Source organism: Leptonychotes weddellii, chromosome 12 (assembly GCF_054177405.1).
Source record: "Leptonychotes weddellii isolate Sample4059 chromosome 12, ASM5417740v2, whole genome shotgun sequence".
NCBI lineage: Eukaryota > Metazoa > Chordata > Mammalia > Carnivora > Phocidae > Leptonychotes > Leptonychotes weddellii.
The window spans coordinates 5,918,359-5,942,325 of NC_138380.1; the positions used below are offsets into that span (position 1 = coordinate 5,918,359).

The 23,967-nt window shown below is 58.0% G+C and overlaps 1 protein-coding gene across 3 annotated transcripts; it reads right to left on the minus strand.

Annotated features, from left to right (window-relative positions):
- Positions 1–753: 753 nt before the first annotated feature.
- KRABD3 (KRAB domain containing 3) lies at positions 754–23,967 on the minus strand. 3 transcript variants are annotated; one of them, XM_031025460.2, is made up of 18 exons: positions 23,870–23,967; positions 17,770–17,896; positions 17,246–17,365; positions 16,420–16,566; positions 15,636–15,791; positions 14,624–14,755; positions 14,214–14,396; positions 13,056–13,211; positions 12,184–12,402; positions 11,541–11,714; positions 10,989–11,162; positions 8,964–9,116; positions 8,162–8,344; positions 7,121–7,297; positions 6,896–7,027; positions 5,900–6,001; positions 5,283–5,444; positions 754–3,865 (listed from the first exon to the last, which is right to left on the minus strand). In XM_031025460.2, exons 1-18 carry the CDS (start codon positions 23,879–23,881, stop codon positions 2,946–2,948), a joined length of 3,429 nt encoding a protein of 1,142 aa, XP_030881320.2. In that variant the 5' UTR covers positions 23,882–23,967; the 3' UTR covers positions 754–2,945. The 3 variants fall into 3 exon arrangements, with proteins under 3 accessions (XP_030881320.2, XP_030881315.2, XP_081656018.1); XM_031025455.2 differs by having other exon boundaries at positions 6,896–7,297; XM_081799892.1 differs by lacking the exon at positions 16,420–16,566 and having other exon boundaries at positions 6,896–7,297.

Below are 23,967 nucleotides of genomic sequence, written 5' to 3' on the forward strand. Positions count from 1 at the left end.
TAAGCATAAAATAAGACTGTATATTCAAATCTAAATCTATCATAATTACACATAAATGGATTAAGGGCTCTAAATAAAGAACAGAACTTGTCCAGCTGGATTAAAAAATAAAGTCCCACTGTAGGCTCTTTCCAGAAGCCACATCTGAAACAGAAAGACACAAAAAAGTGGAGTCAAGTCAGTCTGCCAGTGTGTTAAGCTCCTCCGGGAGGGAGTGGTGACATCAGGGGATGCATCAGGCAGCAAACTGTGGTCCGTGCACCCCCCCACTCCCCTGGCAGCCCCCCTCCCACTGGACCCCTCCACCGGCCTGGAGGCTGTGGGGAGCCCGCTCAGACTGACAGGTTAAGCCCCTTCTCCCTTTCCTGCTTTACAGGCTGGAAGGCAGAGGGCAGACTTCAAGGGCCCCTGAAATGAGCTCAGGGTGGGGGAGGTTTGTACCTTGGTCAGTCCGCAGCCATTCGCTGAAGATTCCGCACAATGGGGGCAGGCAGAGCTTCAGCCTTCTCTGCTCTCCCCCCGCCCCCCCCCCCCCGCCGGCCCCTGGAATTCCTGAGTTCAAAAAGGCCCCTCTGTTCCTCTCACCAAAGACCACATTTCCTTGTGAAGTAGGTGAAGGAGATGCACACGGACTAAACTGCACACAGATTTTCCACCAAATGAGTGATTCGAGATTTCCCAGTTAACACCCATAAAAGCTTTTTGTGCTTGTGCGGCAGCGGACCTGTGAGGCGAACACGCAGATCAGGAAGCTTCTTACCATTCATTTTATTATTTGTTTTCCACAATCTTAACAACAACAAAAAAAAGATTTGAGCTTCCTATATGGTCGGATTGGATGTGGACCACCGAGACTGGGCTCGCCCCGAGCATCCTTGTCTGCAGCGCAGGTGAAGGCTGGAAGGAGGGTCACCCAGCGGGTGAGGGCCCAAGCCCGGCTGCCAAGCACCAACAGGGGTGCAGTGCTCCTGCAGGCTCTGCCAAGGACAGGCTCTGCAAATTCAAGGTCACCTCTGCCCTCTGAGCTCATTTGCTCCTTCACTCCTGCTGCACAGGGTCTGTGTGATGCCCGATATTCATGAAGTCCACCAAACAAAACCTTAAAATGCCATTCAAAGGTAGGTGTTGACCACCTCCATGACCGCTGCTGACTAGGGGGAGAAGGGACAGGAGGCCAGTGGGCAGGACCGAGGGACGGCTGAGCAGGGGTGCCCAGAACCCTCCTCCTACTGACAGCACCCTCCGCCCCTCCCCGCAGCCCTGTCCTCCCCTCTCCACGGGCTCTGACACGTGCCCAGCCCTCGCTCACTGAAGCCCGAAAAAGAACTCACTCATCTTCCTGAGGTCTTTGAGTGGAAAGTCTAGAAGTTTTTTGTTCCTTATGCTCTTATCAAGTATGGCTACATGTGAAGACACTGCCTCTTTTAAACATCCAGTGACATGATCTTCTAGACATTAGCTTCCGAGACAGTCCTCTTGGGACTCAGTCCTGAACACACGGCAACCACCCCGCCGCTCACGGCGGGCAGCCCAGCCCCTCCCCCTTCCCTCCGGAGGGGCAGCCAGGAGCGCAGGCCAGCCCTGCATGTGTCCCGGGATCTGCAGCGGGCACGACAGCCGCAAGCCTATAGCCCCTTTTGGGGCCCGAGTTGGCCTGGGCCTCAGCACTGGCACCTGGGTTCCCTGACTGCCGAGCTGACCATGCCAGCCCGGCCGGGTGGCCCCTCCCGGACAACGTGCGCACAGTTCCTGAAGATTCTTCACATCCAGTAAGGACGAAAGTGGGAACATTAGGCTAGGGGAAAAGATCTGAGCCTGGGGAAGGACATGAGGCAGGTAAGCCACAGGCAGGACTCCCAATATACGACCGAGTGGGGTGGGGCCCAGAGCAGGTCCTTCTGGCCTGGAGACACCTTAGTAGTCATGCCTCTCCTCCCAAGACGAACTCAAGAAGACCAACCTAGTCCCTTACACGTGTTATGGTTTGAAATCCATGTTGAAGTCCTAACTCCCAGTACCTAAGAACATGACCTTACTTGGAGACAGGGTTTTAAAGAGGTGATCAAGTCACAGTGAGGGCACTGGGGCGGGCCCAGTCCGACGCTGTCCCTACACAAAGGGGGAATCTGGATGCACGCGTTCGGGGAGAAAGCCATGTGGCCATGAAGATGACCAGTGAGAAGCCAGGAGGGAGCCCTGGGGCAGACTCTCCCTCATTGCGTCAGTAGGAACCCGCCTAGCCACCACCCTGACCCCAGACTCTGGCCTCCAGGCTGTGAGAGTGTGTGTTGTTCACGCCGCCCAGTCTGTGGTCTGCGGTCTGTGCTCACAGTATAACGTGTGGGGCTCTTCCAAGGACCCATCTGGGAATTCTGTTCCGCAGCTGATCTTCCCAGCCTTCCAGGACACTGCGGAGTTCTCTCGAGGGTGTGGAGAGGCAGGCAGCTGAGCCGACTAGGTACTTGTCCTGCTAAGAGAACCAACGGCGGCCCTGGTCCGGCCCCGCGGGGCCCCTTCCTAGGAGCCGAGGGCCTTTCCCTCAGGCCCCCACTTCTCCTGTACACGGGCAAATCCAGCTTCAGCCGAGGGGCAGGGTCCTCTCCAAGTGAAACCCATGCCCCCGATTTACCAGGAAAGCAAGGGCCAAGCCCTCCTCAGTGTTGAGATCAGGAAGCGCAGATGCTAGGAAGCGGGTGCTCGTGGTCCCTCTGCAGCTGCTGGAGTGCCCAGGCGAACGTGGCGCACACACGCGTGCGGGCACTCCAGTCACCTGCAAGCTAGGACAGTTCCAGGGGAAAGGACAGGACGGGGAAGCAGCATCTGAATGAACCTGAGCCAAGAAGACCAGAGGCGTGGCTGAGAAATGCACCCCAAACAGCGGCCTCCCTGAGCGAAAAGCGTCCTGGAGTCGGGGTGCTCAGGCCAAGGCGGAACTCCCAGCCCCTTCACGGCCCGGAAGTGGGGAAGTTTCGGCTGGAGCAGGGTAAGGGTGCAGGACAGCCCCTAGGAGAAGTGGCCAGGCTCGGGACAGCTTCAGCAGGACTGAGCTGATGAAGAAGGTGGTTAGGGGCCCCCCACCTCGGCGCGCTGTGTTCCCCGCCCCACAGCTGCTCCTCAAGGGCTCTCTGGCCCCCCGCCATCAGGCTGTTTGGATCCTTGGGCTGGCTGCCGGCCCCAGGCGGCACCGCGGCTGCAAACTGCGGCTCTGCATCTACCCTGGCCGCAGAAGCCATCTGCGGGGGTAAAGCAGTAGGCACTGAAGGGGTGGGGGGACTCCGGTGACCCCCGGTGTGTCCAAGGGAAGCATGCACAGGCACCACGGCACGGCAGCTGCGTGCTGAGAGCGGCTGCTGGGAAGGGCTGGAGTTGGGCCCAGAAGGTTCTGCCGTGGGGGCATCTGGAGGCAGCTGAGATACCGGGCGGAACCTTCGGCAGGAGAGGCCTAAGACGTCACCAGCCCTGCCGCCTTCCGCCTGACCACGCAGGATCTTTGGTTTCGGCCTGGTGGGGCCCTTCTGTCTCCAGTAGGGGAGGTGTCTGTGAGCAGGGCCATTGGCCCAGCGAGGTCCCCGGGAGGGGGCCCACGGCCAGGAAGCCTGGCACTTTGGCCCAGGGCCCCGAGGGCGCCTCCCTAACCGATCCACCTGGGTCCTCATGGTGGCTACTTCCTGAGACAGGCCTGCCAGGGCCGCGGCGAGCCGATCCAGCTTCTCCGAGAGGGCGGTGCCAAGGCTGCGGAGCTCGGGCTGCACAGAGCTTCCGCAGGGGCACGGCTGGGGGGGCGCCTGCGGCAAAGCCGGACGGATGGCAGCTGCAGGGGGCGGCTCAGGCAGGCCTCTGGGAAGTGGCTTCCCAGGGGTCCCGGCTACAACCAAAGCAGGGACACAGGATGAGAGTTCACGGGCTGTCCGAACCTTTCTCTCCCGCCAGGGGACCCCTTCAGCATCCTCCCCACCCACTAAGGCCTGGCTTTAGATGGGACAGAAGTGACTCAGGCTTGAGAATATGGATGCCAGTGTTCACGACATCAAAGGTGGCACATCTCTTGGCTGCTCCCCAAATTCATGGACAGGATAAGCCACGGGCTGGTCTCAAGCTTTCCTAGGACAGTCAGTGGCCTTCCCACCTTCTGGGAGAAGGACCACTTTCCAGAGCAAATGGCATCCCAGACCACCTAACGCTGCCCTGCTGCATCAGTAGGCAGGGTCTGGAGAAAGCTCAGCAGACAGTGAGATGCCAAGGCCGTGGACGGCATCCGGGAGAGGGGCCCAAGAGGGCCAGAGCAGCGAGGGGCAGGGATGCTTCTAGTGATGCAGGGGCCTCATCAGCACATCCATCCTGACCTCTACCCTCCCTATTCTGAGGTCAGAGTCATAGGATCTTAGATCTTAAATTACTTTTTTAAAAAATCACCTAATCCTTCACCATAAAGCCCCGTGGAACTCGCCTCCACGCCAGACAAACCTCACAAGAAAGCCCGGTTACCGCCCCAGACTGGTGGGGCCGACCTGCTTTCCCCCAGTCCTCTGCACCCCAGCCCAGCTCTGCCCCCTCTTCAACACCTCCAGGTTCCAGACAGAAAGAAGTGACTTGTGGAGCACTGTGGGAACCCCCGATGGGCTAGAACGCTGCCTGGTCAGCTTCTTCAGGAAGGATCTAAGCTAAGGCCTGGCAACCTCTGGCCAGCTTGGTGCTCTCGTACAACAGCTGTGCCTGCAGAGCGGCGGAAGGGGCGAGCCAGTGACGGGGCCCCAGCCAAGTGCTCGGGGGAGGGTCTCGGCACAGGCCCTATGGGGAGCCAGGAAACCCAGCCCCACGCGCTCCCTCAGCACGCCTCTGATAGGTACAGGAGGAGCTTGCTCATGGTCGGGTGTGAGGCAGAACCCCGTCTCTCCGGATGCCCTTGGCCAGGTCGCTCAACACTACTGGGCCCGTTTCCTCATCTCTCTGGAAAGACTCCTCAAACCCCAGACTTTGAATCTGGGTGTTATCTACACTGGTAGGCTCACCTCTAGAAAGTACTTTTATGAAAAAAACAGCTATTTCTGTGAGAAAACAATGAAATAGCAATCTGGAGTTCGAGGGGAGACCCTTCCCGCCTATGACCCTATGAAGGCTGCTAGGTACAAGCCTCCCCCAGGCTTCCGGCCAGCCTGCCCCACAGGAAGGAGCTGAGCAGAAGGGAAGGCAGGTGGGGGGCCACCGCAGGCACTTATCCCCTGCCCACCCCATGCCCACAGGGCTCCTGATGACTTGAGGGGACAGGGAAGCCCCGTGTTCACCTGCAACACTTGGTCTTCCATTTCCAGACCCTGGACCCCTGGATTCTTCACTGACCCTGGGCTTCCAGGACAGGGGCCCAGGGGCTGATCCAAGAGGCTGGCAGGGCCCCGGACCAGGCCTCTTCTCTGGCTGAGGCGCAGGGCAGGGGTTCCCAGCTGCCCCTGCAGAAAGAGCACAGAGCACCTGGGGCACGGATACCCCTTCTGACATGCGGATATTTGGACATGGCCTAAAAAAATTGAACTTTCAAACAATGGTTAAATGGGATGCAAGACAGATACACTTGGCCTGTCAGGGAGCCCAACCCTGGCTGAATGGCCCGCTGGGGCATGTGTGAGGAGGGCAGACTGGATTCGTTCTGGAGTCCTCTACAGCCAGGGCTGAAGCCTCTGGCTCACCCACAAGGTGAAGGCCGGAGGAAGCAGATGGAGAGGACCATGGTCTGCAGGCCCCACCCTGGTGAGGGGGGCGCCCTATGGGCCATGGGAAACTGGCCCGTGCCCAGCCCGCTCTGCCGTGCCCCATGGGAGGAACACGGGTACGGCCCGGCCAGTGCAGGGGCCAAGGACTGAGTTGGGAGGGAGCTCCCTTCCCCAACTGCTCACCACACCCCTACCTCCTCCAGCACTGCCCAGGGGGCCTTGCCGGCCCGGAGTTTCTGAGTACACGTCTCTCCAGGGCAACTGGGACCTGCCCCCTGTCTTCTCTTCTGCTTTTCCTGTGGGGAGAAACGCCGGGTCAGGCCTGGACTGAGGAGCGAGGCTGCCGGGGGGGGGGGGGGGGGGCAGGCATTTCTTGACAGGATGACCTGGAAGTTCTCAGAAGACATCCATCTTGGGTAAACATACCGTCGGCTGCCCGACACAGCGATGAGCAAACCCTCCAGACATGGAACCAGGCTGCCCTGCCTGAGCCATGAAAGCCCCTTACTCAGAAGGCCCAGTGTCACGGAGATTTAGATAACTAGCCACTTGAGCGACCCCGCTCCCCGCTCCCTGTGCCATAACTCCCGCTCGGATGCTTTAAATTCCCCAGTGAAGAGTGAACCCGCCGAACCCGGACACCCCCCCTGGAGCCAAGTAAAGGCAGAGTCCCGGGCGCATGCATTACTCTTGCTGTACCTCTCTACCGGGGACCCCACGGTGTGCCCCGCAGGGTCTGGGGTCATAGATCCTGTCCCTCCAGGGTCCCTGATGGCTTTTGCTGACATGCGTCCTATGATTCTAAGAACCACAGGATTTACCCCAAGGGGGGGTAAATGTCCACGGGGCTCCCTACGAGTAACATGGGCTGAGCGCCCCAGGCATCCCTCGCTGAGAGCATCACCTCTGATAGGCTGGGGACCAACACAACACTATATATGTGTACAGACGTTATTAGCGCATACAACGTGTACGTGTTCGAGAGAGAGAGCATGTATACGTATTAGGTTCATTGCCCGGCTTTCTAATTCAACACACTTGTTGAACAATGCTGAGGCCCTGTGCCCTACCTTCTCTCTCAGACCCGGCTCAACCTGCAGGGAACTCAAGCATGACGAAAGCAGAGAACTTCCAGCAAGAGTCAGGCAAAGTGAGAATCCAGGCCCCCTCCGAGGAGTCCCCGGGCTCACCTGCACTGAGCCTGCAGTGGTCCGCGGGCTCTGCTCTCCCTGGGCCTTCACCAGGGCTGCTGCCGGTGGGGGCGCTGCCCGGGCGCGGGGACAGAGGGCCAGGAGCCTTGCAGCCAGGAAGACGGTCCCTCTCTGGCAACACAAAGCTGGTGTCAGGGCAGCAGCTGCACCCCGGGACGAGGGAGGGAATGGCTCCCTGGCCTCCTCTGTCCCCTGCAAACTCACCCTGAGGGAGCAGCTGCCAGAGCTCGTCTCCTTCTGAGCTGCTGAAGCTGGAGCTGGGGCTGGGGCTGGGGCTGGGGCTGGGGCCTGCCAAGCAGGCGAAGCGCAGGGGCCTCCCAGGCAAGATCCCCTTCAGAGAGTTCTCCAGACAGTGGAGTGGGGAGGGCTTTGTGGCTGCGCCTGCGCAAATGACAACAGAAGAACACCTCGTCCATCAGCCTGATGGCAGGCAGGAGGACCCTCTACCTTAGTACACAGGCACGCAGAGCTGGTCCCCCTGCAGGTCCGCCAACGGCCCCACACAGGCCCTGGGAGACCCTACAGCTCCCACTCTGGCCAAGGAAGGTGAGGAGAAGCAAAGCCAGCGGGGAACTTTCCTGAAGTCTCAAGTCCCTGGTACCAGCCGCCAGCAGTCTGGCTCCAGACAGGCCCCGGGTGTTAGAGCCAGGCGGCCCCTACTTGCTTCACTCGGGACCAGCGGTCCAAGAGTAGAGACTCAGTCCTGTCCACAGGAAGTCCCCCAGAGCCAGTTCTCTTCTGCTGGGAATATTTAGAAATACCACATTTATCCAAATAAGCCAGACCCTTCCAGCCCACTCCGGCAGGGCTAGGAAGGAACACCGCTGTAAGCACAAATGAGCAGTGGCAAGAGCAGAGGGAGATCCCCCCATTCCCGTTACCCACCCCCACTGTGACCCCAGGCAACTACTACAATAAAGGAAATAACCAGTCATCTCCCAGAGAAACCCCAAGGCCGCTGAAAACCGTCCCCCACCCTTCCTTTCAGCGACCCATTTACGGTCTTCTTCCAGCACACCTCGGAGCACTGCAGCCAGGAGTCTGGGGAACGCTCACCCGCCCCAGCACGCGTCCCAGCCCGCAGCCCGAGGCGTGGGGCAGCCAGCACACTGCCCCAGCCGCCCGCCGGGTGCTGCGCTGGGGTGGAGGGAGCAGAGGAGAGGGAAGCGGGGATCTAGTCCCTCGTCGAAGGTTTTATTGGGAGGGAAGACATGCCATGGAACACCAGGACAGATGTCAGCTCACCATCTTGGAGCCACCTCCACGGCCCCGGCCTGGTGGCCCCATGGTCTTTGAGCCCTCGCTGGTAGCAGATGGGGACGCTGCTGGAGGTGAGCGCCTGGGGGCTGGCCAGCCGGAAGCTCCTGGTGGGTGCTTCCCCCGGACTCTGTCCCAGATGAGCTGGCTCACAGGCCTCGCCTCTCAGTCCTGTTTCCATGAGAAGCCAAGAGGCCTGTCACCCCTGTGGGGCACTGAGACAAGGAAGTCAATGGACAGAGCACAGCTTCTGCCACTGTTGGCTTCTTGGGCACGTGAGCTCCAGGTGTGGGACACACGCTAGGCCTACGGATGTTCCCGGGAGCCGCCCAAATCTTCCAGGACCTCTTTATCCCCAGACCCGGCCACCTGGAGTCCTGGGGGCCCCACAGCTCAGAGAATGTGCCGGACACCAAGGTACTCGAAGCCGACACAGAGGATTGAAATATACTGTGCTGCTAAGGCCCTGGCTCAGGCCTGGACTCGGAGCAGCAGACGGCGGGGCTCGCAATCCACCTGCTTGGCACGTCCCAGCCCCCCAGCCCCGGCTCCAGCCCTGGCCCCGATGCAGCCCTGGGTATCCTGCCCTGACTCCACCCACCACTCAGAGGCTGGCGGCACTGTTTGGCTTCCTGGCCTCACACAAGCTTCTGCCCAGGCCATTTCCACAGCGTCTTCTCCCCTCAGGGCTGGAGGTGGGCCTGCCAACTGCGTGGGGGGACAGGGCCGGGGCTGGCCGTGTGAAAGTCGCCCTTCCCTGCTCTCTGACGCCGGGGCAGCCGTACTTTACCTTCCTTGTCTGCAGTCCAATTCTTGGGCTCCGCTCTCTGGGACCCCCTGTCCCCTGCTGAGGACCAGGACGAGGCTGACTGCGGCCTGAGCACAGGTATCTCTCTGAGACAGTTCTCCAGGCCCTGGAGCGGGGAGCTTCCCACTGGGCTTCCTGTGAAAACCCAACATTTGCAATCTTGGATGGTCAGAGCTCAGTCTCTGCAAAGCCTGGGAGCCTCGCCTCCACCCCTGTGGCCAGGGCAGCTGGGGCCACGGAGGAGGCTCAGAGGACCTGTCATGCCAGGCACCTGGTCCCCAACACGTGTCAGTCCCGGCTCTGGGCAGGCCCACTTGGGCTGGCGCTGGAAGAAGCCAGCCTGTCTGAGCCATCTACACAGAACTGGTCAGTGGGCTGTGACAAGGGCGATCAGCCACAGGCATGACACCCTGCTCCACCCCTGGGAGGGAGGCCACCATGCTGCCTCGCCCGCAGACAGCCCTGAGGCTCCCTCCGCTAGGCAGAGGGAAACGCTAAAGGCGCCTTCACCTCCAGATATGATGTAGCAGGTTGAGAAGGCCAACACTAGTGTCGCAACTTGGGGAAAAAAGACAAGCCGCAAATACTGCATTTCTAGTGACAGAGCTGTGGAAGCAGCAGGAAGTAAAGGAGCCAAAAGTCCAAAAAGGAAAGGCCCTTCCTGCGTGAGCTGACTTCGTGGCCATGCTCTTTCCGGAAGGCATTTGCTGACGCCAGGCCAGGCAGGGCACGAAGAGAGAGTATCAGAGCTTTGGGCTGCCGCGTGGGGCTGGAACAGCAAAGTGCAACTACAAGAACCCCAAATGCAGTTTCCCTGAGTTCTACAGCAACAGAGGGAGCTGGGGAGCTGGGCTGGAAGCTTCTAAAAGGCAGCACCAACTCTCCTGTGGTTTGGGTTCCTTAGAAAGCTAAGTGCACCCACAGAGGCCGCCCAAACAAGCCATGTGCTAACCCCTATGGACGGGTACTGCGCAGCGGTTAGGAGGGACGGGGTGCTGCTAGGCTCCAAGAAACACGCAGACAAAATTCAGGAAGATGCCAGAGGTAGATGGTAAAACAAAAGGCAAGGTGGAAAGCTGCGTACAGAATGCTGCCGCCTGTGTGAGGGAACCAGCAGCTGGGCCGCGCAGAGAATGCCTTTGAAAGGTGAGAGAACGCACGTGGGGACTCAGGGAGGGCGGGGGCTTGGGGGGGGTGGAGGGAGACATCATCTCTCCTCCGCAACCTTTTATAGCTTTTGAACAAAACCCTGTGATTGCCTATTAAAAACTAAAACTTAAAAAGAAAAGTTGGCTGCACTGGGGGAGGAAAGGGCCCCCACAGCCTGGCAGGAATCCAGGCTGCCATGGGCACTGGGAGGCCCCAGAGCCCCACGGGCTCCAGCTAGCCGGGGGCAGAGTGCTGGGGCAGCTCTAGGCCTTCAGCTGACAAGAGGATACAAAGGCGAGCCAACGGGGAACCCAGTGTCTGTGGATAAGGCAGACCAAGAGCGCCTGGATGATTCAAGTGGGGACAAAGGTCAAGAGGGGACACTACAGAGTCCTGCAAAATTCCAAAGAGGTGTGACAGCTCACCGTGGCCGCCTCTGCACAGGGCGGGGGGGCGCGGCGGGTGCTTGGAGAGACATAGGTCACCAAAGACACTCCTTAAGGTGCTTTTACATGAACCTCGGGACATTTTTTCTTAAGTCAGAGGTCAGTTTGATATTATAGGCGTTTCTTTGTGGCTGGGATAAGGAAAAAGTTGACACTAAAGGAGACCTCCTTCTATCTTGTAAGGGGTCTTAGCTGTTATCCTGCCCCTTCGGAGCTAGGTACCCCCCCACCCCCCGCCCCGCCCCACCGCCACCCTGCAACAAGTCCCGTGTCTGCTCCTGCCTCAACATCCCCAGCTCTGTTCCAGACAGTTCCATGGCAGCCTGCCCCGGTTGGGTCAGACATGACGGTAGGCAGGGTGCCTCTCATCCTTCCCCAGGACTGAGCCCCAGCCTCAGGCCTGCCAGCTCACCTTTTCCAGGCGGACGCCCCTGGCTGCCCCCAGGGCTCTGGAAATCCAGGTCCCCATCGGTGCTGCTGGATGAGGAGAAGCTGGGAGGGGTGCTGTGGGGACCTGAGGGGAGGGCAGGGCTGCCTCTCACACAGCCCTGCAGACTCAGAGCCAGAAAAGGCCCCCCAGTCACCTCTGCAGGAAACAGCACAGCTGACATCATGAGAAAGCCACCGGACAAGAGGTCCCCTGGGCCCTGGGCTGGGGGTGGGCAACCAGGACACCTACCCTGAAGGATCTCCCACAAGGGTCTCCCCTTAGGTTAGGGGCTCAAGCACTGGTTAAAAAACCCACGTGAACCCAACTGTTGGTCTCATGGGGCTGGAAAGTAAGTAAGAGCCCTCAGAGGGGGCAGTGGGCAGGAAGAGTCGGGCTTCCACCACATTCGGGAACTCTTCAGGGGGAGGCATCAATAAGGGGGCTACAGAAGGGCCTGCACCTCCAGAGGCCCAGGATGAGGAGCGGGGCACCTAACTATGGGCTCAGCACCCCTGAGCCCAGGGCCCCGTCTACCTTCACTGTGTGATCTGCAGGGCTGCAGCTCGGGCCTCTGAGACCCGGGGTCTCCTGGCTGAGGGCTCTGGAATCCAGAGGTGGCCGGCGGCTGGGGAGGTAACGACCCACTCAGGGGAATGCCCTTCAGACAGGCCTCCAGGGCTTCCAGGGGTGAGCTCGAGGCACTGCCGGCTGGGACAGGGGAGATGGCCCTATCACCATCTCAGGCACGTTCCCCTGGCCCGGCCCTAGGCTGGCTGCCCCAACCTGCCTTCTGCAGGGGCGACAAGTCCTGCATCAGGCGTGGAGGCCTGCCAGGCAGGACACCCTGTGGGGGACTTTGATTCACTCTCTGTTCCTACAGCGCAATGACAAATCTGTACCCCAGCCCAGGGGTGGGGTGGAGAGACCCACATGTATGTAGTGACCAGCTTCCTGACAGGCAGGAAATCTCTGTAAACTAAAATCCTTACGATGGAAAGCTCCCAGGCCCTTGGATTAAGGAGGACGTAGGTGAAGAGAGGGGAGTCACTGCCTGAGAAGGACGGCCAGGGCCTCCCCCTGTGGGCTGGACCTGCTCCCTCCCCTGTGGGCTGGCAGAACCTTGTTGGTGGGGCTGAGAATCCCACTGGAGGACTTGAGAGATGCCCCCAGGCCTCACCTTGAGCTATGGGACCCCAGCTGGGCACTCGGGCCCCTCTGGTCTCTCCATCGCTCCCCTGGCTGCTGGCGGCAGAGGGGCTGTGGGTCCACTTGCGGAGCTGACAGGACACAGGCACGGGGGGGCTCTGGGCCCAGCCGTCCTCCATCTTCACCACAGAGGGCACGCTGCCAGCTCCTGGACCAGGCCCGGGAGGAGGGGTCTGCAGGGGTCTGGGCCCTGTGGGAAGCCCCCATGAGCCCGTTATAGGGTCAGGACAGGGCTCCCAAGACCCCTGGCCTCCACAGCAGTCTCTGGCTCCAAGGCGGTCACTGCTCAAACACTAGCACATGGAGCAGCTCACACTCCCATCTTGCCCCAAGCCCTCTGGGGCGCCTCCAGAGGTTTCTACTGAGGGACGCCACATCAGGCTCCTCGGGGGGCACCAAATCAGGGTCTTTCCTCCAAGGCCAGCAAGTCTGTGTCAATTCGACTTTCTCAGCAGTCTGAGAAGCTACCAAGTATTGGTGAGCTACAGTGTGTGGAAACACTACCCAAGCCCACATGAACATGATGCGAGCACCCAATTCAAAATTATGCCCCAGGTGTCCACGGGCCATCTTCTGTTCTCGGGCCTCCCCCTCCCTACGCTCCATTCCTCCCTTCTGGAACTTTCAGCGCTACTCTAACAGCCAACCTGGATAGTGATCATGGACTGATGAAGCACCTCCTACAGGCCTAACTCCATTTACAGGGATGGTCCCTAACATGTGGCAACTCCGACCTACACACAGAGGCGAGGGCCTAAGGGCCTGATGTGGAGGCCTGCTTGGAGCTGGAAAAGGAAATGGATATTGTCCTGGGGCCCTCCCTGCCCAGTCAGTGGCTTTTACCTCCAGAATTCCTTTGGCAGGCCCCTGGGTCCTCCTGTAGTGGTGGGTCCCCTACTCCTGAGGGGCTAGGATGCCTGTGCTGGGCCTCTGGGATCTCCTTCAGACAGTTCAGCAGACCCTGGAGGGGACAAGCCCCGGAAGCTGCCTCTGTCTTCACTATACAAAAGAGGAACGCATTTGCACCCTGAGACCAGTCATGACAAACAACAAAAAGCAGACAGTCCAGATAAGGGCCAGAAATCTGGAAATGTGGGTCTTCTTGCAGTTCATTTAGACCCCCACAGGCCACTGTCTCCTTGGGCTTAGTTTACAAATGCCTGTCTTTGGCACCTGGGTGGCGCAGCTGTTGTGGGATGGAGCCCATGTTGGGTGCCGTGCGCAGCACAGAGTCTGCTTAAGACTCTCTCTCCTCCTCCCTCTGCCCCTTCCCCCCCACCTCTCTCTCCCCCCCACCTCTCTAAAATAAATAAATAAATCAAAAAAAAAAAAAAAAAACCTGTCTTCACACCTCCCTGAAGCAGACGGCTGGAAGGAGGGAGATGAGAAGGTGCAGCATCAAGGTGGGGCACGTCCAGGGGGAAAGAAGCGAGCGGACAGGTTCCTACCTGCCCGTGGTTCCCTGGGCCCCAAGCAAAGCTTCTAAGGACCAAGCTTTTCACAAACACACACACACAAGTACGTTACTGTATCTGAGACTCACTGTACCTGAAGATGGGAACAATGATCCCCTTTCACAGATGGGGAAACCAAGGCTCAAAGGCTTCAGGAGGCTCTCACAGTCTTCACAGCTCCTGCCCCCAGCACGCCGCCCCCACCCACCGCCCCCCCACCGCCTACTCTAAGCGCCCACTTAAGAGTCAACACAGTGATAACTTGGCAGCTCCTCCTCAAGGTCCCGTATTAGGATGAGTAAAAAACAAAAGGATCCAGGCCAAGTCTGTTTTTGAGTTTCCTTCTACCAGCTGACCAAATGTCATTCTCCTAAAAAAGCCACCCGGCTCCAGCAACAGGCCACCAATGACAGGAGGGCAGCCGTGTTGGGAATGGTCCTTTGGGAAGACATTGTATTTGCAGAGAAACAGCTACAGAAAGGCAGTTTGAGCTTTCCTGGGGCTTCAGAAACCTTGGCCTGAGGAGACAGGTCCGCAGGGGACTCACCTGCCCAGGGTGGGCTCTCGGGCCCCAGCTCTGCTCCGGTTAGCTGAGAGGTGCCCTGGCCGGGGACAGGAGGCAGCAAGCCTCGGGACACCTCAGGATGCTGGGGTCCAGGCACAAGGATTTCCTTCAGGCAGTTGATAAGGCCTTGCAAGGGGCTGCTCCCAGGAGAGATTCCTACAGCACCTGCAAGACCAGCCAAGGTCAGGGCCGCCCTGATGATGGCGGCTATGGGACTCTCAGAAGGTCTGAGATTCCCACCTGTGTGAACAGGGACACCTGCCATGTAGGGCTGTCAGGGGGCCAAGATGAGAGAGCCACCTGACAGGCTTGTGTGAACCGAGCATGCCTCCATTTCCCTCCCCCGCTCAGCTCCAGGGCACACCCCGCTCTCAGCAGAGCCAGCCTCTCACCTGTCCCCAGGGTCCCTCTCTCCTGTCTTCCGTGGCCCTTCTTCCTGCTGGGGCTATAGGTAGGAGGGTTGGGCTCCCCACCTGGGGCTTCTGGGCCTTCCTTCTCTGTAGGTCTTGGTTTGTCAGGAGTTTCTGTTATAGGAGAGACAGAAAGGTCTTTCTAGCCCTGGCTCCTGGCCCTGAGGAACTGCCCCAGATTGGTCCCCATAGAGGACAGGCCCCTCAGCCCCCCACACATCCCTGGGGGGCAGCCAAGTCCTGGAAACTTGGATTTGTGGCAGAGTCAGCTCCTGCAGGCTTGTCCTAGGAATCCGTCCTGGCAAAGGCAGGGCTCCTTTCCCTGTTTCCTTCTGGTGTCATTGTAAACACCAAGACTGCTTGCTCTGAATAACACGGAACCCCCCAACTCCAGCCTCTGACTTTGGCTCAATAAGTGAGTCCGGCAGCCTTGACACGCAGGGCCCAATCTTGTACTCATGCTTCTCAAATCTGAGCATGTGGACCCCCAAAGCAAATCTGCCAGGTGATACCTAAAATGGGGTCTGTTTTTCAGGAGAGCCAATTTTAGTCCACATTCATTTAAAATATTTTAAATGAAAGATATTCCAACAAATGCAAAATTTGCAAGAGTTTTTAGAAATACAATGAGACCCCAGAGAAATTCTAGTTGCCCTCCTCCACTCTTAGGGCTGCCTTGGTGAGAAGGTCTGAGACTCAGGTCAGGCGCACACAGGGGTGTCCCCTGCCAACAGGCCGGCATGTTGGAAACTGCCTTCCACTCCCTGTGCATGATCACACAGGACTCTGCAAGCAGGGCTGGGAGAGAGCTGCTCAGGGACCGAGTATCATACTTCCTCTCTGCTCTACAGACAGAGGCCCTTGTCCTGCTCTCTGGGGAGCGAGCCTGCTTTAGCAATAAGAGAAACTGAGTCCTAGAGATAATGAAGAGGGCACAGAGTCCAGTCCCCCTGCCTCCAGGGTCAGAGCCCTGCCCCTGCTGGGTCGCACTCACTGATGGTGACGGGGCTCCCCTGGCTCCCGGCTCCAGGCAGGCTGCTGGACGATGAGCCGCTGCTAGATGTGGTGGCCAGGTGGGGCCAGCCAGTAGGCGTGTTTGGAAGGCAGCCGAGCAGGCCTTGGAGAGGGCAAGTCTCCACAGTCACAGCTGCTATTGGGGAGGAGGGAGAGGACACTCAAAACTAGACTTAAGCCCAGCAGTGGGTAAAATGCCCCCACCATTGTCCCATCCGGGCCCTTCCTTGCCCTGTGCCATTGACAACGACCCGGATGTCAGTATCCTCTGCATTGTCATTCCCGGGCTCTGAAACATACATCCATAGCCCCAGTCTCGTTCTGATAAGATCCTGCCCACCCCACTTTCTGTGTCATTTGCCACTTAGAAGGCTCAAAGGCCAGGGCTGATGGGGACAGACTTCTTGAGGAAGTATGGTCTGAGCTGAAAGCACCCGGAGAGCAGAGCAGGGGGAAGGACCAAGAGTCTGGGGATGTGGGCAGAGCACAGGCTGGGGGACTGGGCCCCACTGGCCATGCAGACTGGGCACGGCTTCCTTCTCATCTCCAGAACAGGACCTGGCCTCACCCACCACACAGGGCACGATGCGACAGGTAGAAACCAGCATGAGAAAGGCCGGGAGCCCCGTCTCCACACTACCCATGCCTTCTCGAGGGCAGACGTGCTACCAGGGAATTCGTGACCCAGACCACTCCACCTAGGGTCTAGCAGGGGCTGGGCAGGCCCACGGCACCCAGCTTGAACTTGATATTGTCCGACTTACCCTCGGGGCTCCCCCGCTCCCCATCCAGGCTGACTGCCCCGCTCCCACTCTCACTCTCCGGGCTGACCTCCCCAAACAGGAACTCCGGAATCTCCTTGACCAGCTGCACCAGGGCAGTGAGGTGCAGGCTGTGCGGGGGTGCGCCTCCTGCCGAAGAGGCCGCAGTGAACCCCCACACCCTCAGCTCAGCACTCACGCTTCTGCACACAACTGCTAACCAGAGTTTCATGTCATCCTCCTACCACGTGGGTAGCAGCCCAGGGGAGACTGACGTCCGGGAAGTAAAAAGGATCTGCCCCAGGCACAGCCGGGACTAGGGGCTGGGGACTCTAGGTAGTGTCCCTCATTACCTGGTACTTCCCCAGGGGAACGCACGGAGGGCAGCCTCCCCACCCCTCCCACCGGCCGGGCCCTCTGCCCTTCCTGGCACCCCTGCCCTTGCGGCCCCACCCAGGCTGGGCCCGTGGGCCATATCCAGCGTCTGAGGTCAGCCCTGTGGCAGCGCCCTCGGCAGCTGCAGGCTGGCCCTGCACATTAGTGGCAGGAAGGAGGCTTGAATAGGGGGTGCTCTCCACGGGTGACCCCAGGTTTCTTCCTAGCATGGCATACAACGGGCAACAGTGCGCCAGGTTCACAGCCGAGGGGGGCAAAGGGTGAAAGGTCACAGAGAGATTTGGGTACAGAGTGGGGCAAGGGCTGAGGGCACAGTGTTCCCTGAGGAGTAAAGCCAGGGGCTGAGGACCGCATAGTGGAAGGGACTAGAGTGAGTCCACCTGGGCCCCGGACACCCAACGGGGCCTGACCCTCAACTATCAAAATTACTCACCCAGGGGGCCTCCTCCCCTAGGAGGCTCCTGCCCCTCACCAGCGTAGTTCCTGCCTTCCATGGCTCCTCCAGGCTCCGTAGGAGACAGGAAGGCAGAGAGGGGGAGCAGCTCATCTGTCCCTGGGAAAGAAAAGAGGGAGGGACAGCCCCTGGGAATGGAAGCTGGCCTCCACCTACCACAATCACACATGCACCTGTTTACATGTGTGTTCACATGATCACCCAAACCCCAAGAACTGCGGGGCCACCGGAGGCTCAGAGACCAGGCTGCTCAGTGTTTCGCCCGTTCTGGGGTGCCCCAACCGAATCTTACTCATAACCCTGGTGCAGACTATGGAAACAACAATGGCATAAAAGATCTGCGAGGCCCTCAGCTCAGCCTGAGGCTCTAGGAACACCACCTCAAACGGTGTTCATTTTGTAGTTAAGACTCAGGCCTGGCGGGCTCAGGGTGACTCAGGACCTACCTGGTCCTGGATCCCACCTCCCTTCACTTTTCCTCAGGGCTGGGGCGGGCTCCTTACCCAGGGAGCGCAGCGTCTCGTAGTTCTCCCGCATCACGTCGCGGTAGAGCGTCCTCTGCCCTTCCCCCAGCAGCTGCCACTCCTCCTCGGAGAACCTCACGGCCAGGTCCTGGAAGGCCACGGACACCTGTGGGCACAATCTCCGGGGAGTTGGTGGCTCCCTCCCAGCGCTGCCAGCTTCACTGTGTCTCCAGGGGTACACCAGGGAGTGGGGAGCAGTGAGAGTGTGGCGGGGGCCTGACACGTGGGAGCAGGTGAAGGAGTGGCAGGAATCTGCTCACGGGACAGAGATGGGGTTTGGACTGTGTCCACAAAAAGGTATGCTGAAGTCCCTACCCTCGTCCCCCATGAACGTGGCCCTATTTGGAAATAGGGTCCTTGCAGATGTAGTTAGGGTGAGGTCAGACTGGAGTAGGGTGGGCCCCTAACCCGGTATGACCAGTGTCCTCATAAGAAGAGAAGACACACAGTCACACGGGGAGGAGAAGGCCCAGTGACAATGGAGGCAGAGAATGAAGTGACACAGCCACAAGCCAAGGAAACGTGGGACCACCGGAGGCTGGAGGAGAGGAGTAGAGGAGTAGAGCACCCTCTGCCCCTCCCCTAGAGCCTTCAGAGGGGGCATAGCCCCCTACCGCCCTGGTTGGGGTTCCCTCGCCTCCAGCACAGTGAGAGGATCCACCTGCTGGTGAAGCCTGCCAGTTTGTGGTACTTCGTTACAGGCACCCCCCCCTCCCCCAGAAGCCCTCACAGTCCGTGGCCCTCAGCCTGGGCCTAAGAAAAGGCCAACTCCAGGGGGAAGCCCAGCCAGCTCTAAATTCACCATGGGAGAGTCACTGGAGTTAATAAGCAAACTTCGCCTCGACCGTGCAAGGACCTGAGGTCCTATCGCTACGGCATTTAAACAAGATCATAGATAAAACGGATAGTAAGTACGACAAAGAACAAAACACTCCATACTTTTTAGTGGGGATGACCCAACAGTCAGGAATCAAGCAAGCAAAATGCTTATGTGGCTCCTCCCAGCCCCACCCCAAGAAAGAGAGCAAGAGAGAACACCTCAAACAGCCTGGGATGTCTCAAGGAGGCCAGGCCTCCCATACCAGGGCAGATGACCGTGCGACCGGGAATGAAGAACAGCAGTCGATGCACCCGTGCTCACTGGTGGCCCTTGATCTTCAGACCCCAAATCCTACGGCCACAGTGCTTCTACAGACCCTCTGGCCCAGCTGCTCTGCCAGACTCCAGGCCCGTGCTGGGCTGAGCCTGCCCTCACTTTCCCAGTCTCACTTGACCTTCAGGGCCCCGGCCTGCCACCGTGATCCCCATGGCCGTGACCCATGGCATTTACCACCAAGCCCGTGCAGCACGTGGGTACTATGCTCTGCAGGAGCCCTTCCAGGCCACCAGGTAGGCCTCCTTCCCCTGTCCCCACTCCCCCACCCCAGCCCCCTCCTGGACCTCTCCACTCTGCACCCCTGTGGGCTTGCAGCCTGGTACGTTGTGGCCTACTCTGCAGGGAAGGGCTTGGAAGAGACGTGGAATCACCCTTGGACGGCATCCCCTGCTTTGTAAGATACACGAAACATTCTGTCCTAACTTCTTTAAAAATCCTCACTAAGTGGGCTTTAAAATGGCCATCAGACCCCAGAAGATTACCAGCATCTGATAGGCATGTATTTAAAATTACAGCAAAAATTAACTTTGTGCAAATTAAGCAAACAGAACGTAAAATATGGGAAGGGTCCTTCTGATGTAGAAACAGATGCTAAACTATTTGTAAGAAAAATGACTGAATAAAATGAAAACACTCCTAATAAAGAAGTTAATCTACTGCCTTGTTTTGTCAACTCAAGTCAGTGACTTTAAAAACCATCACTGCTACCAACTATCAGCATTGTCACCAACGGCATCTGCCCCCCACTCTGCCCGTCCCCCTGACAGCCGGCACCGTATGGTCACGACTGCCCTCCACTGTGCTGCTGAACTGGTCGAGACCCCGTCCACACAGCCGGCTGGAGGCAGCCTCTCCGCGGCCTACTGCCTTTGGTCCAGAGGTTCTCAAGCTCTCTCGGCCAGCCAGCAGACCTTCTGGAAGTCCTCCCCACCCCTCTTAGCCCAAGTACGGTGGCTCCCTTTCAGGAACACGCTCAGACACCCTCAAAAACATCTCTCAAAGAGCCATCCCCATTTCTTGCTGGATTCTGGACAGACACAACACAGCCAACAGTAGGGTCTAGCCGCTGACCCTCTCCCCGTGCCCTCTCTATGGGACGAAGGTCATGTCAACTGCAGCCAGCCTGAGCATCTCCCACCTGACAGCCACCGCCGGAGATCAGGGCACGTGGCCGCTCCTCTGCAGGCCAGGTTTCCCCGACACAAGCTACCCTGCGCGTGCACCAGGTACGCGAGACACTCAGCCTACCTCGGCCCCATGGGCCTCTCCCCGGCTCGGCTCACCTGAACACTCGCATGTTACGGGCACCCTGCTGGATGCCAAGTGAGCTGTGTCCCGTGCAGGCTCTATTCTCAAGGGACCCAGACATCAGAAGCGGGATCCTTTGTTTCGGAGCATTTCAGAGCTCTCATCGATTAACAAAACAGATCTCTGCAGGCAGCTGGTCAGACACTGTTATCCCACATGTGGGGTGAGGGTTCACACAGTGCCAAGTGGGGAAGCAGTGAGCAGAGTTGGTAGACCACCACAGCGCCAAGTTTAGGACGGGGACCTCTGAGCTGAGATTTGGGTGCTTTTTCTGCTGTGCTTAATTATGACTGTAATAACCAATGACCTTGGTAAACCTTAAGAAAACAAGCATCAAACATCTCATTTTTCAAAATTATTATTTCCCAGGCAAGTTTGTAGTGGCAGATCTTGAGTACAAAGAAATGTTCCTGTAGACACTGCGGAATGGCAGAGTCCAAATGGCATTGCTCTGGCTGAGGCAGGGAACGTGGGAGAAGGGCCCAGCAGAGCCACGTGACACTGTGGGGTGGGGGGGCTAGTTTATCCCGAGATGTCAGCAGACAAGTTCTCTGTTTAACAAATTGAGTGAAAAATACTGTCTCTTCAGCTTCTCCCATCAGAAGCTTTTTCCAGGGGCGCCTGGGTGGCTTAGTCGTTAAGCGTCTGCCTTCAGTTCAGGTCATGATCCCGGGGTCCTGGGATTGAGCCCTGCGTCGGGCTCCCTGCTCGGCAGGAAGCCTACTTCTCCCTCTCCTGCTCCCCCTGCTTGTGTTCCCTCTCTCGCTGTGTCTCTCTCTGTCATATAAATAAATAAAATCTTTAAAAAAAAAAAAAAAGCTTTTTCCAACATAATGACTGAAAAAACAAAAGCGCTTTTAGGTTCAAACGATTTACTTCAGGTTCCTTTTAATTAGGGCTGATTTCCCTGCCTTGTCCTTGATTTACTAAATCAGGAGTAAGCCCAGAAATCTACGTTTTCAAGCCTCCCGTGATTCTGACACATTCTCAGTTTAGAGCCACAGGGCAGGGGATAGTCATAGGCTGGAGTCCTGCCCAACCCTGCTGGAAATGAAAAGTATGCTGGGGAACGGACCCCTGAAAACAGACTCAGCCCTCTTTCTTCCCAGGAGCCAGCTCTCAAATGTCATGCGTTTGTGAACCAGAAATCAGACAATTGCCTAGACCTTTAAGGAGCAAGGATCATTTAATGCCAATTTCCACCCAAAATGGGATGTCTCTTCAATTTCTCCTTGAATGCCTTCAGTAATGGGTGGCTCACCACATTCCCAGCAGCTGGTCCTATTACTGGCCCAATCTGGCATTCAAGAAGTCCTGGACACAGGGGCGCCTGGGTGGCTTGTCAGTTAACTGTCGGCCTTTGGCTCAGGTCATGATCCCAAGGTCCTGGGATGGACTCCCGCATCGGGGCTCCTTGCTCAGTGGGGAGCCTGCTTCTCCCTCTCCCTGTGCCCCTCCCCCCTGCTCGTGCATTCTCTCTCTCTCAAATAAATAAATAAAATCTTAAAAAAAAAAAGCAGCAGCCGTCCTGGGCACACAGATGAGGCACCACGTGGGAGTTAGGGCTGGCCCTCAGGAGCCAGGAGCCAGGCTGCCAGAATTCCAATCCCTGTTTTGCTTCATATCAGCTATGGGACCTTGCCAAACTACTTAACCTACATGGGCCTTGGTGAACTCATTTATAAAATCAGGATCATAACGACCTGCAGCATGGGGATGTTGTGAAGAGTAAATGAATTAATACAGGAAAAGTGCCTGGAACAAAGGCTGGGATGTCGTAAGCGCTGTGATTAGTGTTAGAGGCCCCCGCACCTGTTTGGTCCACCTGCAGGTCAGAGCCCGGAAGCCCCAGCTACACAGAATGGGCTCTTCCTCACATATTACTTCTGACTTCCAGTGCCTCTTTATCTCCTCGCTAAATATACCCAACTCTTTCAGACATCTGGAAGAGATGGTTTCCAGGTCTTTCACCATCTCGGCCTCAAGACACATTCTTCAAGACAAAGTTCTTATAAAATGGAAATGGGACCTGACTGTGGCCAGTACAGAGAGTTCAATCAATGGCCTCCCTTTGCCCAGAAAAAGTGGAGGAAAAGTGAGGAGTGCGTGTGTGAGTGAGCAAGCATGAGTGTGGAAACACGTAAGGCACCAATGCTTGCCTCAGGGGAGGGAAATACACTGCTGGCTTGCATCTGGACCGACTGTCTCCTTGGGCCCTGCTTCACCTCCTCTGTGGCTCAGGCCTCGCTCCCTCAACCAACAGGAGAAAAGCTTTCTGGATCGACCCAGGACTATTGTAACTGTGCAGCCTCCTAACTCGCTGCTGCCATGCCGGTCCTCCTAAAACACTCCTTCTACCCTGTCATTAGCCCAACATGAAAACCCCAGCTTCTGTGCCCACGGGACCCGACCATCTTTCCACAGTCCTTCCCAGCCTAGACCCATTCTCCCAGCATGCCTCAGCCTTGGGTTCCCAGTTTGGACCCTGCACCCTGCTGCCCCCCACTTATGGGCTGTGCTCACACATCCCTGGGCTTTTGGGAATCACAAGGGACAGAAGGACAAGAGGCGTTCCCTGTAACTATCCATCTGACTGTTATCTACTGCCCCCCAAAGCCACTCCTAGCCACCTTCTCTGGGAAGCTACACAATGTGAGGATGCATCCTTCTTGGAACATCAGACCTGAAAGACTGGTGGTCCAAACCCCTCATTTTGTAGAAGAGGAACTGCAGCCTGAGGAGAGCCTAGCACAGGACCAGCGGGCATACCCGAGCAAGGGTGTCCTTGGGCTCCTTCATTGCGCAGCCAGAGCCGCAAGGAAGGCTGCCCCTGCTCCCACAACAACCACTTTTCCTGGCTTCTCCCAAGAGCTTGTGGGCCATGAATGACTGGAGGTTCTGGTTCCGGTTGGCTAGATCTGGCCACAAAATGCCCAGGCCGCTATCCCAACACCCACCCACCTTCAAACCACGGAGTCTACAATTGACTGAGGTTGGCCCAAGTTCACCGCCACGAAAACGACAGAACTGGCTCCCTGCACCCACCCTGAGGAACCGCAACAACTCCCCATTGGTATCATCATATTTTTCTGGCATCTTTCCAGCCCCGCACACTACTCGCCCGAATTGCCCAGGCTGCGACAGATGGCGGCTCTTCCTCCAGCTCTAGAATCTACACACCCTACCAGGTAGATAAAACCTGGGGCCTTGATTCATGCCCCCTCCCCCAAGGGTCCAGGATCCTACCAAGAATAAAAGCATCAGATTTACTCATTCCCCTGAGGCCTTCATTCATGCCCACGACTCCCAGGATAACTAATAATTAAAAGAGGCCACGCCGAGGGAGGGCGATGCGTAACCCAAAGGAACGAGAGTTTCCGAAGGTGGAGGCAGGCTCCACGTACAGGGTACTGGGGAACGAAGCTCGGGGAGGGGGTCCGGGGTCGTCCAGGGACCTCGACTTCTCCGCACGAAATCCTGCGCGCCAGGCCCGCCCGATACCAAAGTTGGCGGACCCCCGGGTCTTTGTCCCTCTACCACGAGACCGCACCACGCCGCGCCTAGTTGACCGGCCGAGGCGTCCGTCGGTCCGTCTGTCCTCCCGGTTCGCCTCACCTGGCGCGCCATCCCGGGACTCAGCCTCCGCTCTCAGCTTCCGGCGCGGCCCGCGGCGCCCGCAACCCGGCCGCAGACTGTGCCGCGACCCTCGGCGA

Coding starts and splice junctions, on each gene's coding strand:
- KRABD3 (XM_031025455.2), bottom strand. Junction 12,403..13,055: donor CTGCCAAAGGAATTCTGGAG/GTAAAAGCCACT, acceptor GGCTTCCCACAG/GGCCCAGACCCCTGCAGACC. Junction 5,445..5,899: donor CCTGGGCAGTGCTGGAGGAG/GTAGGGGTGTGG, acceptor CTCTTTCTGCAG/GGGCAGCTGGGAACCCCTGC.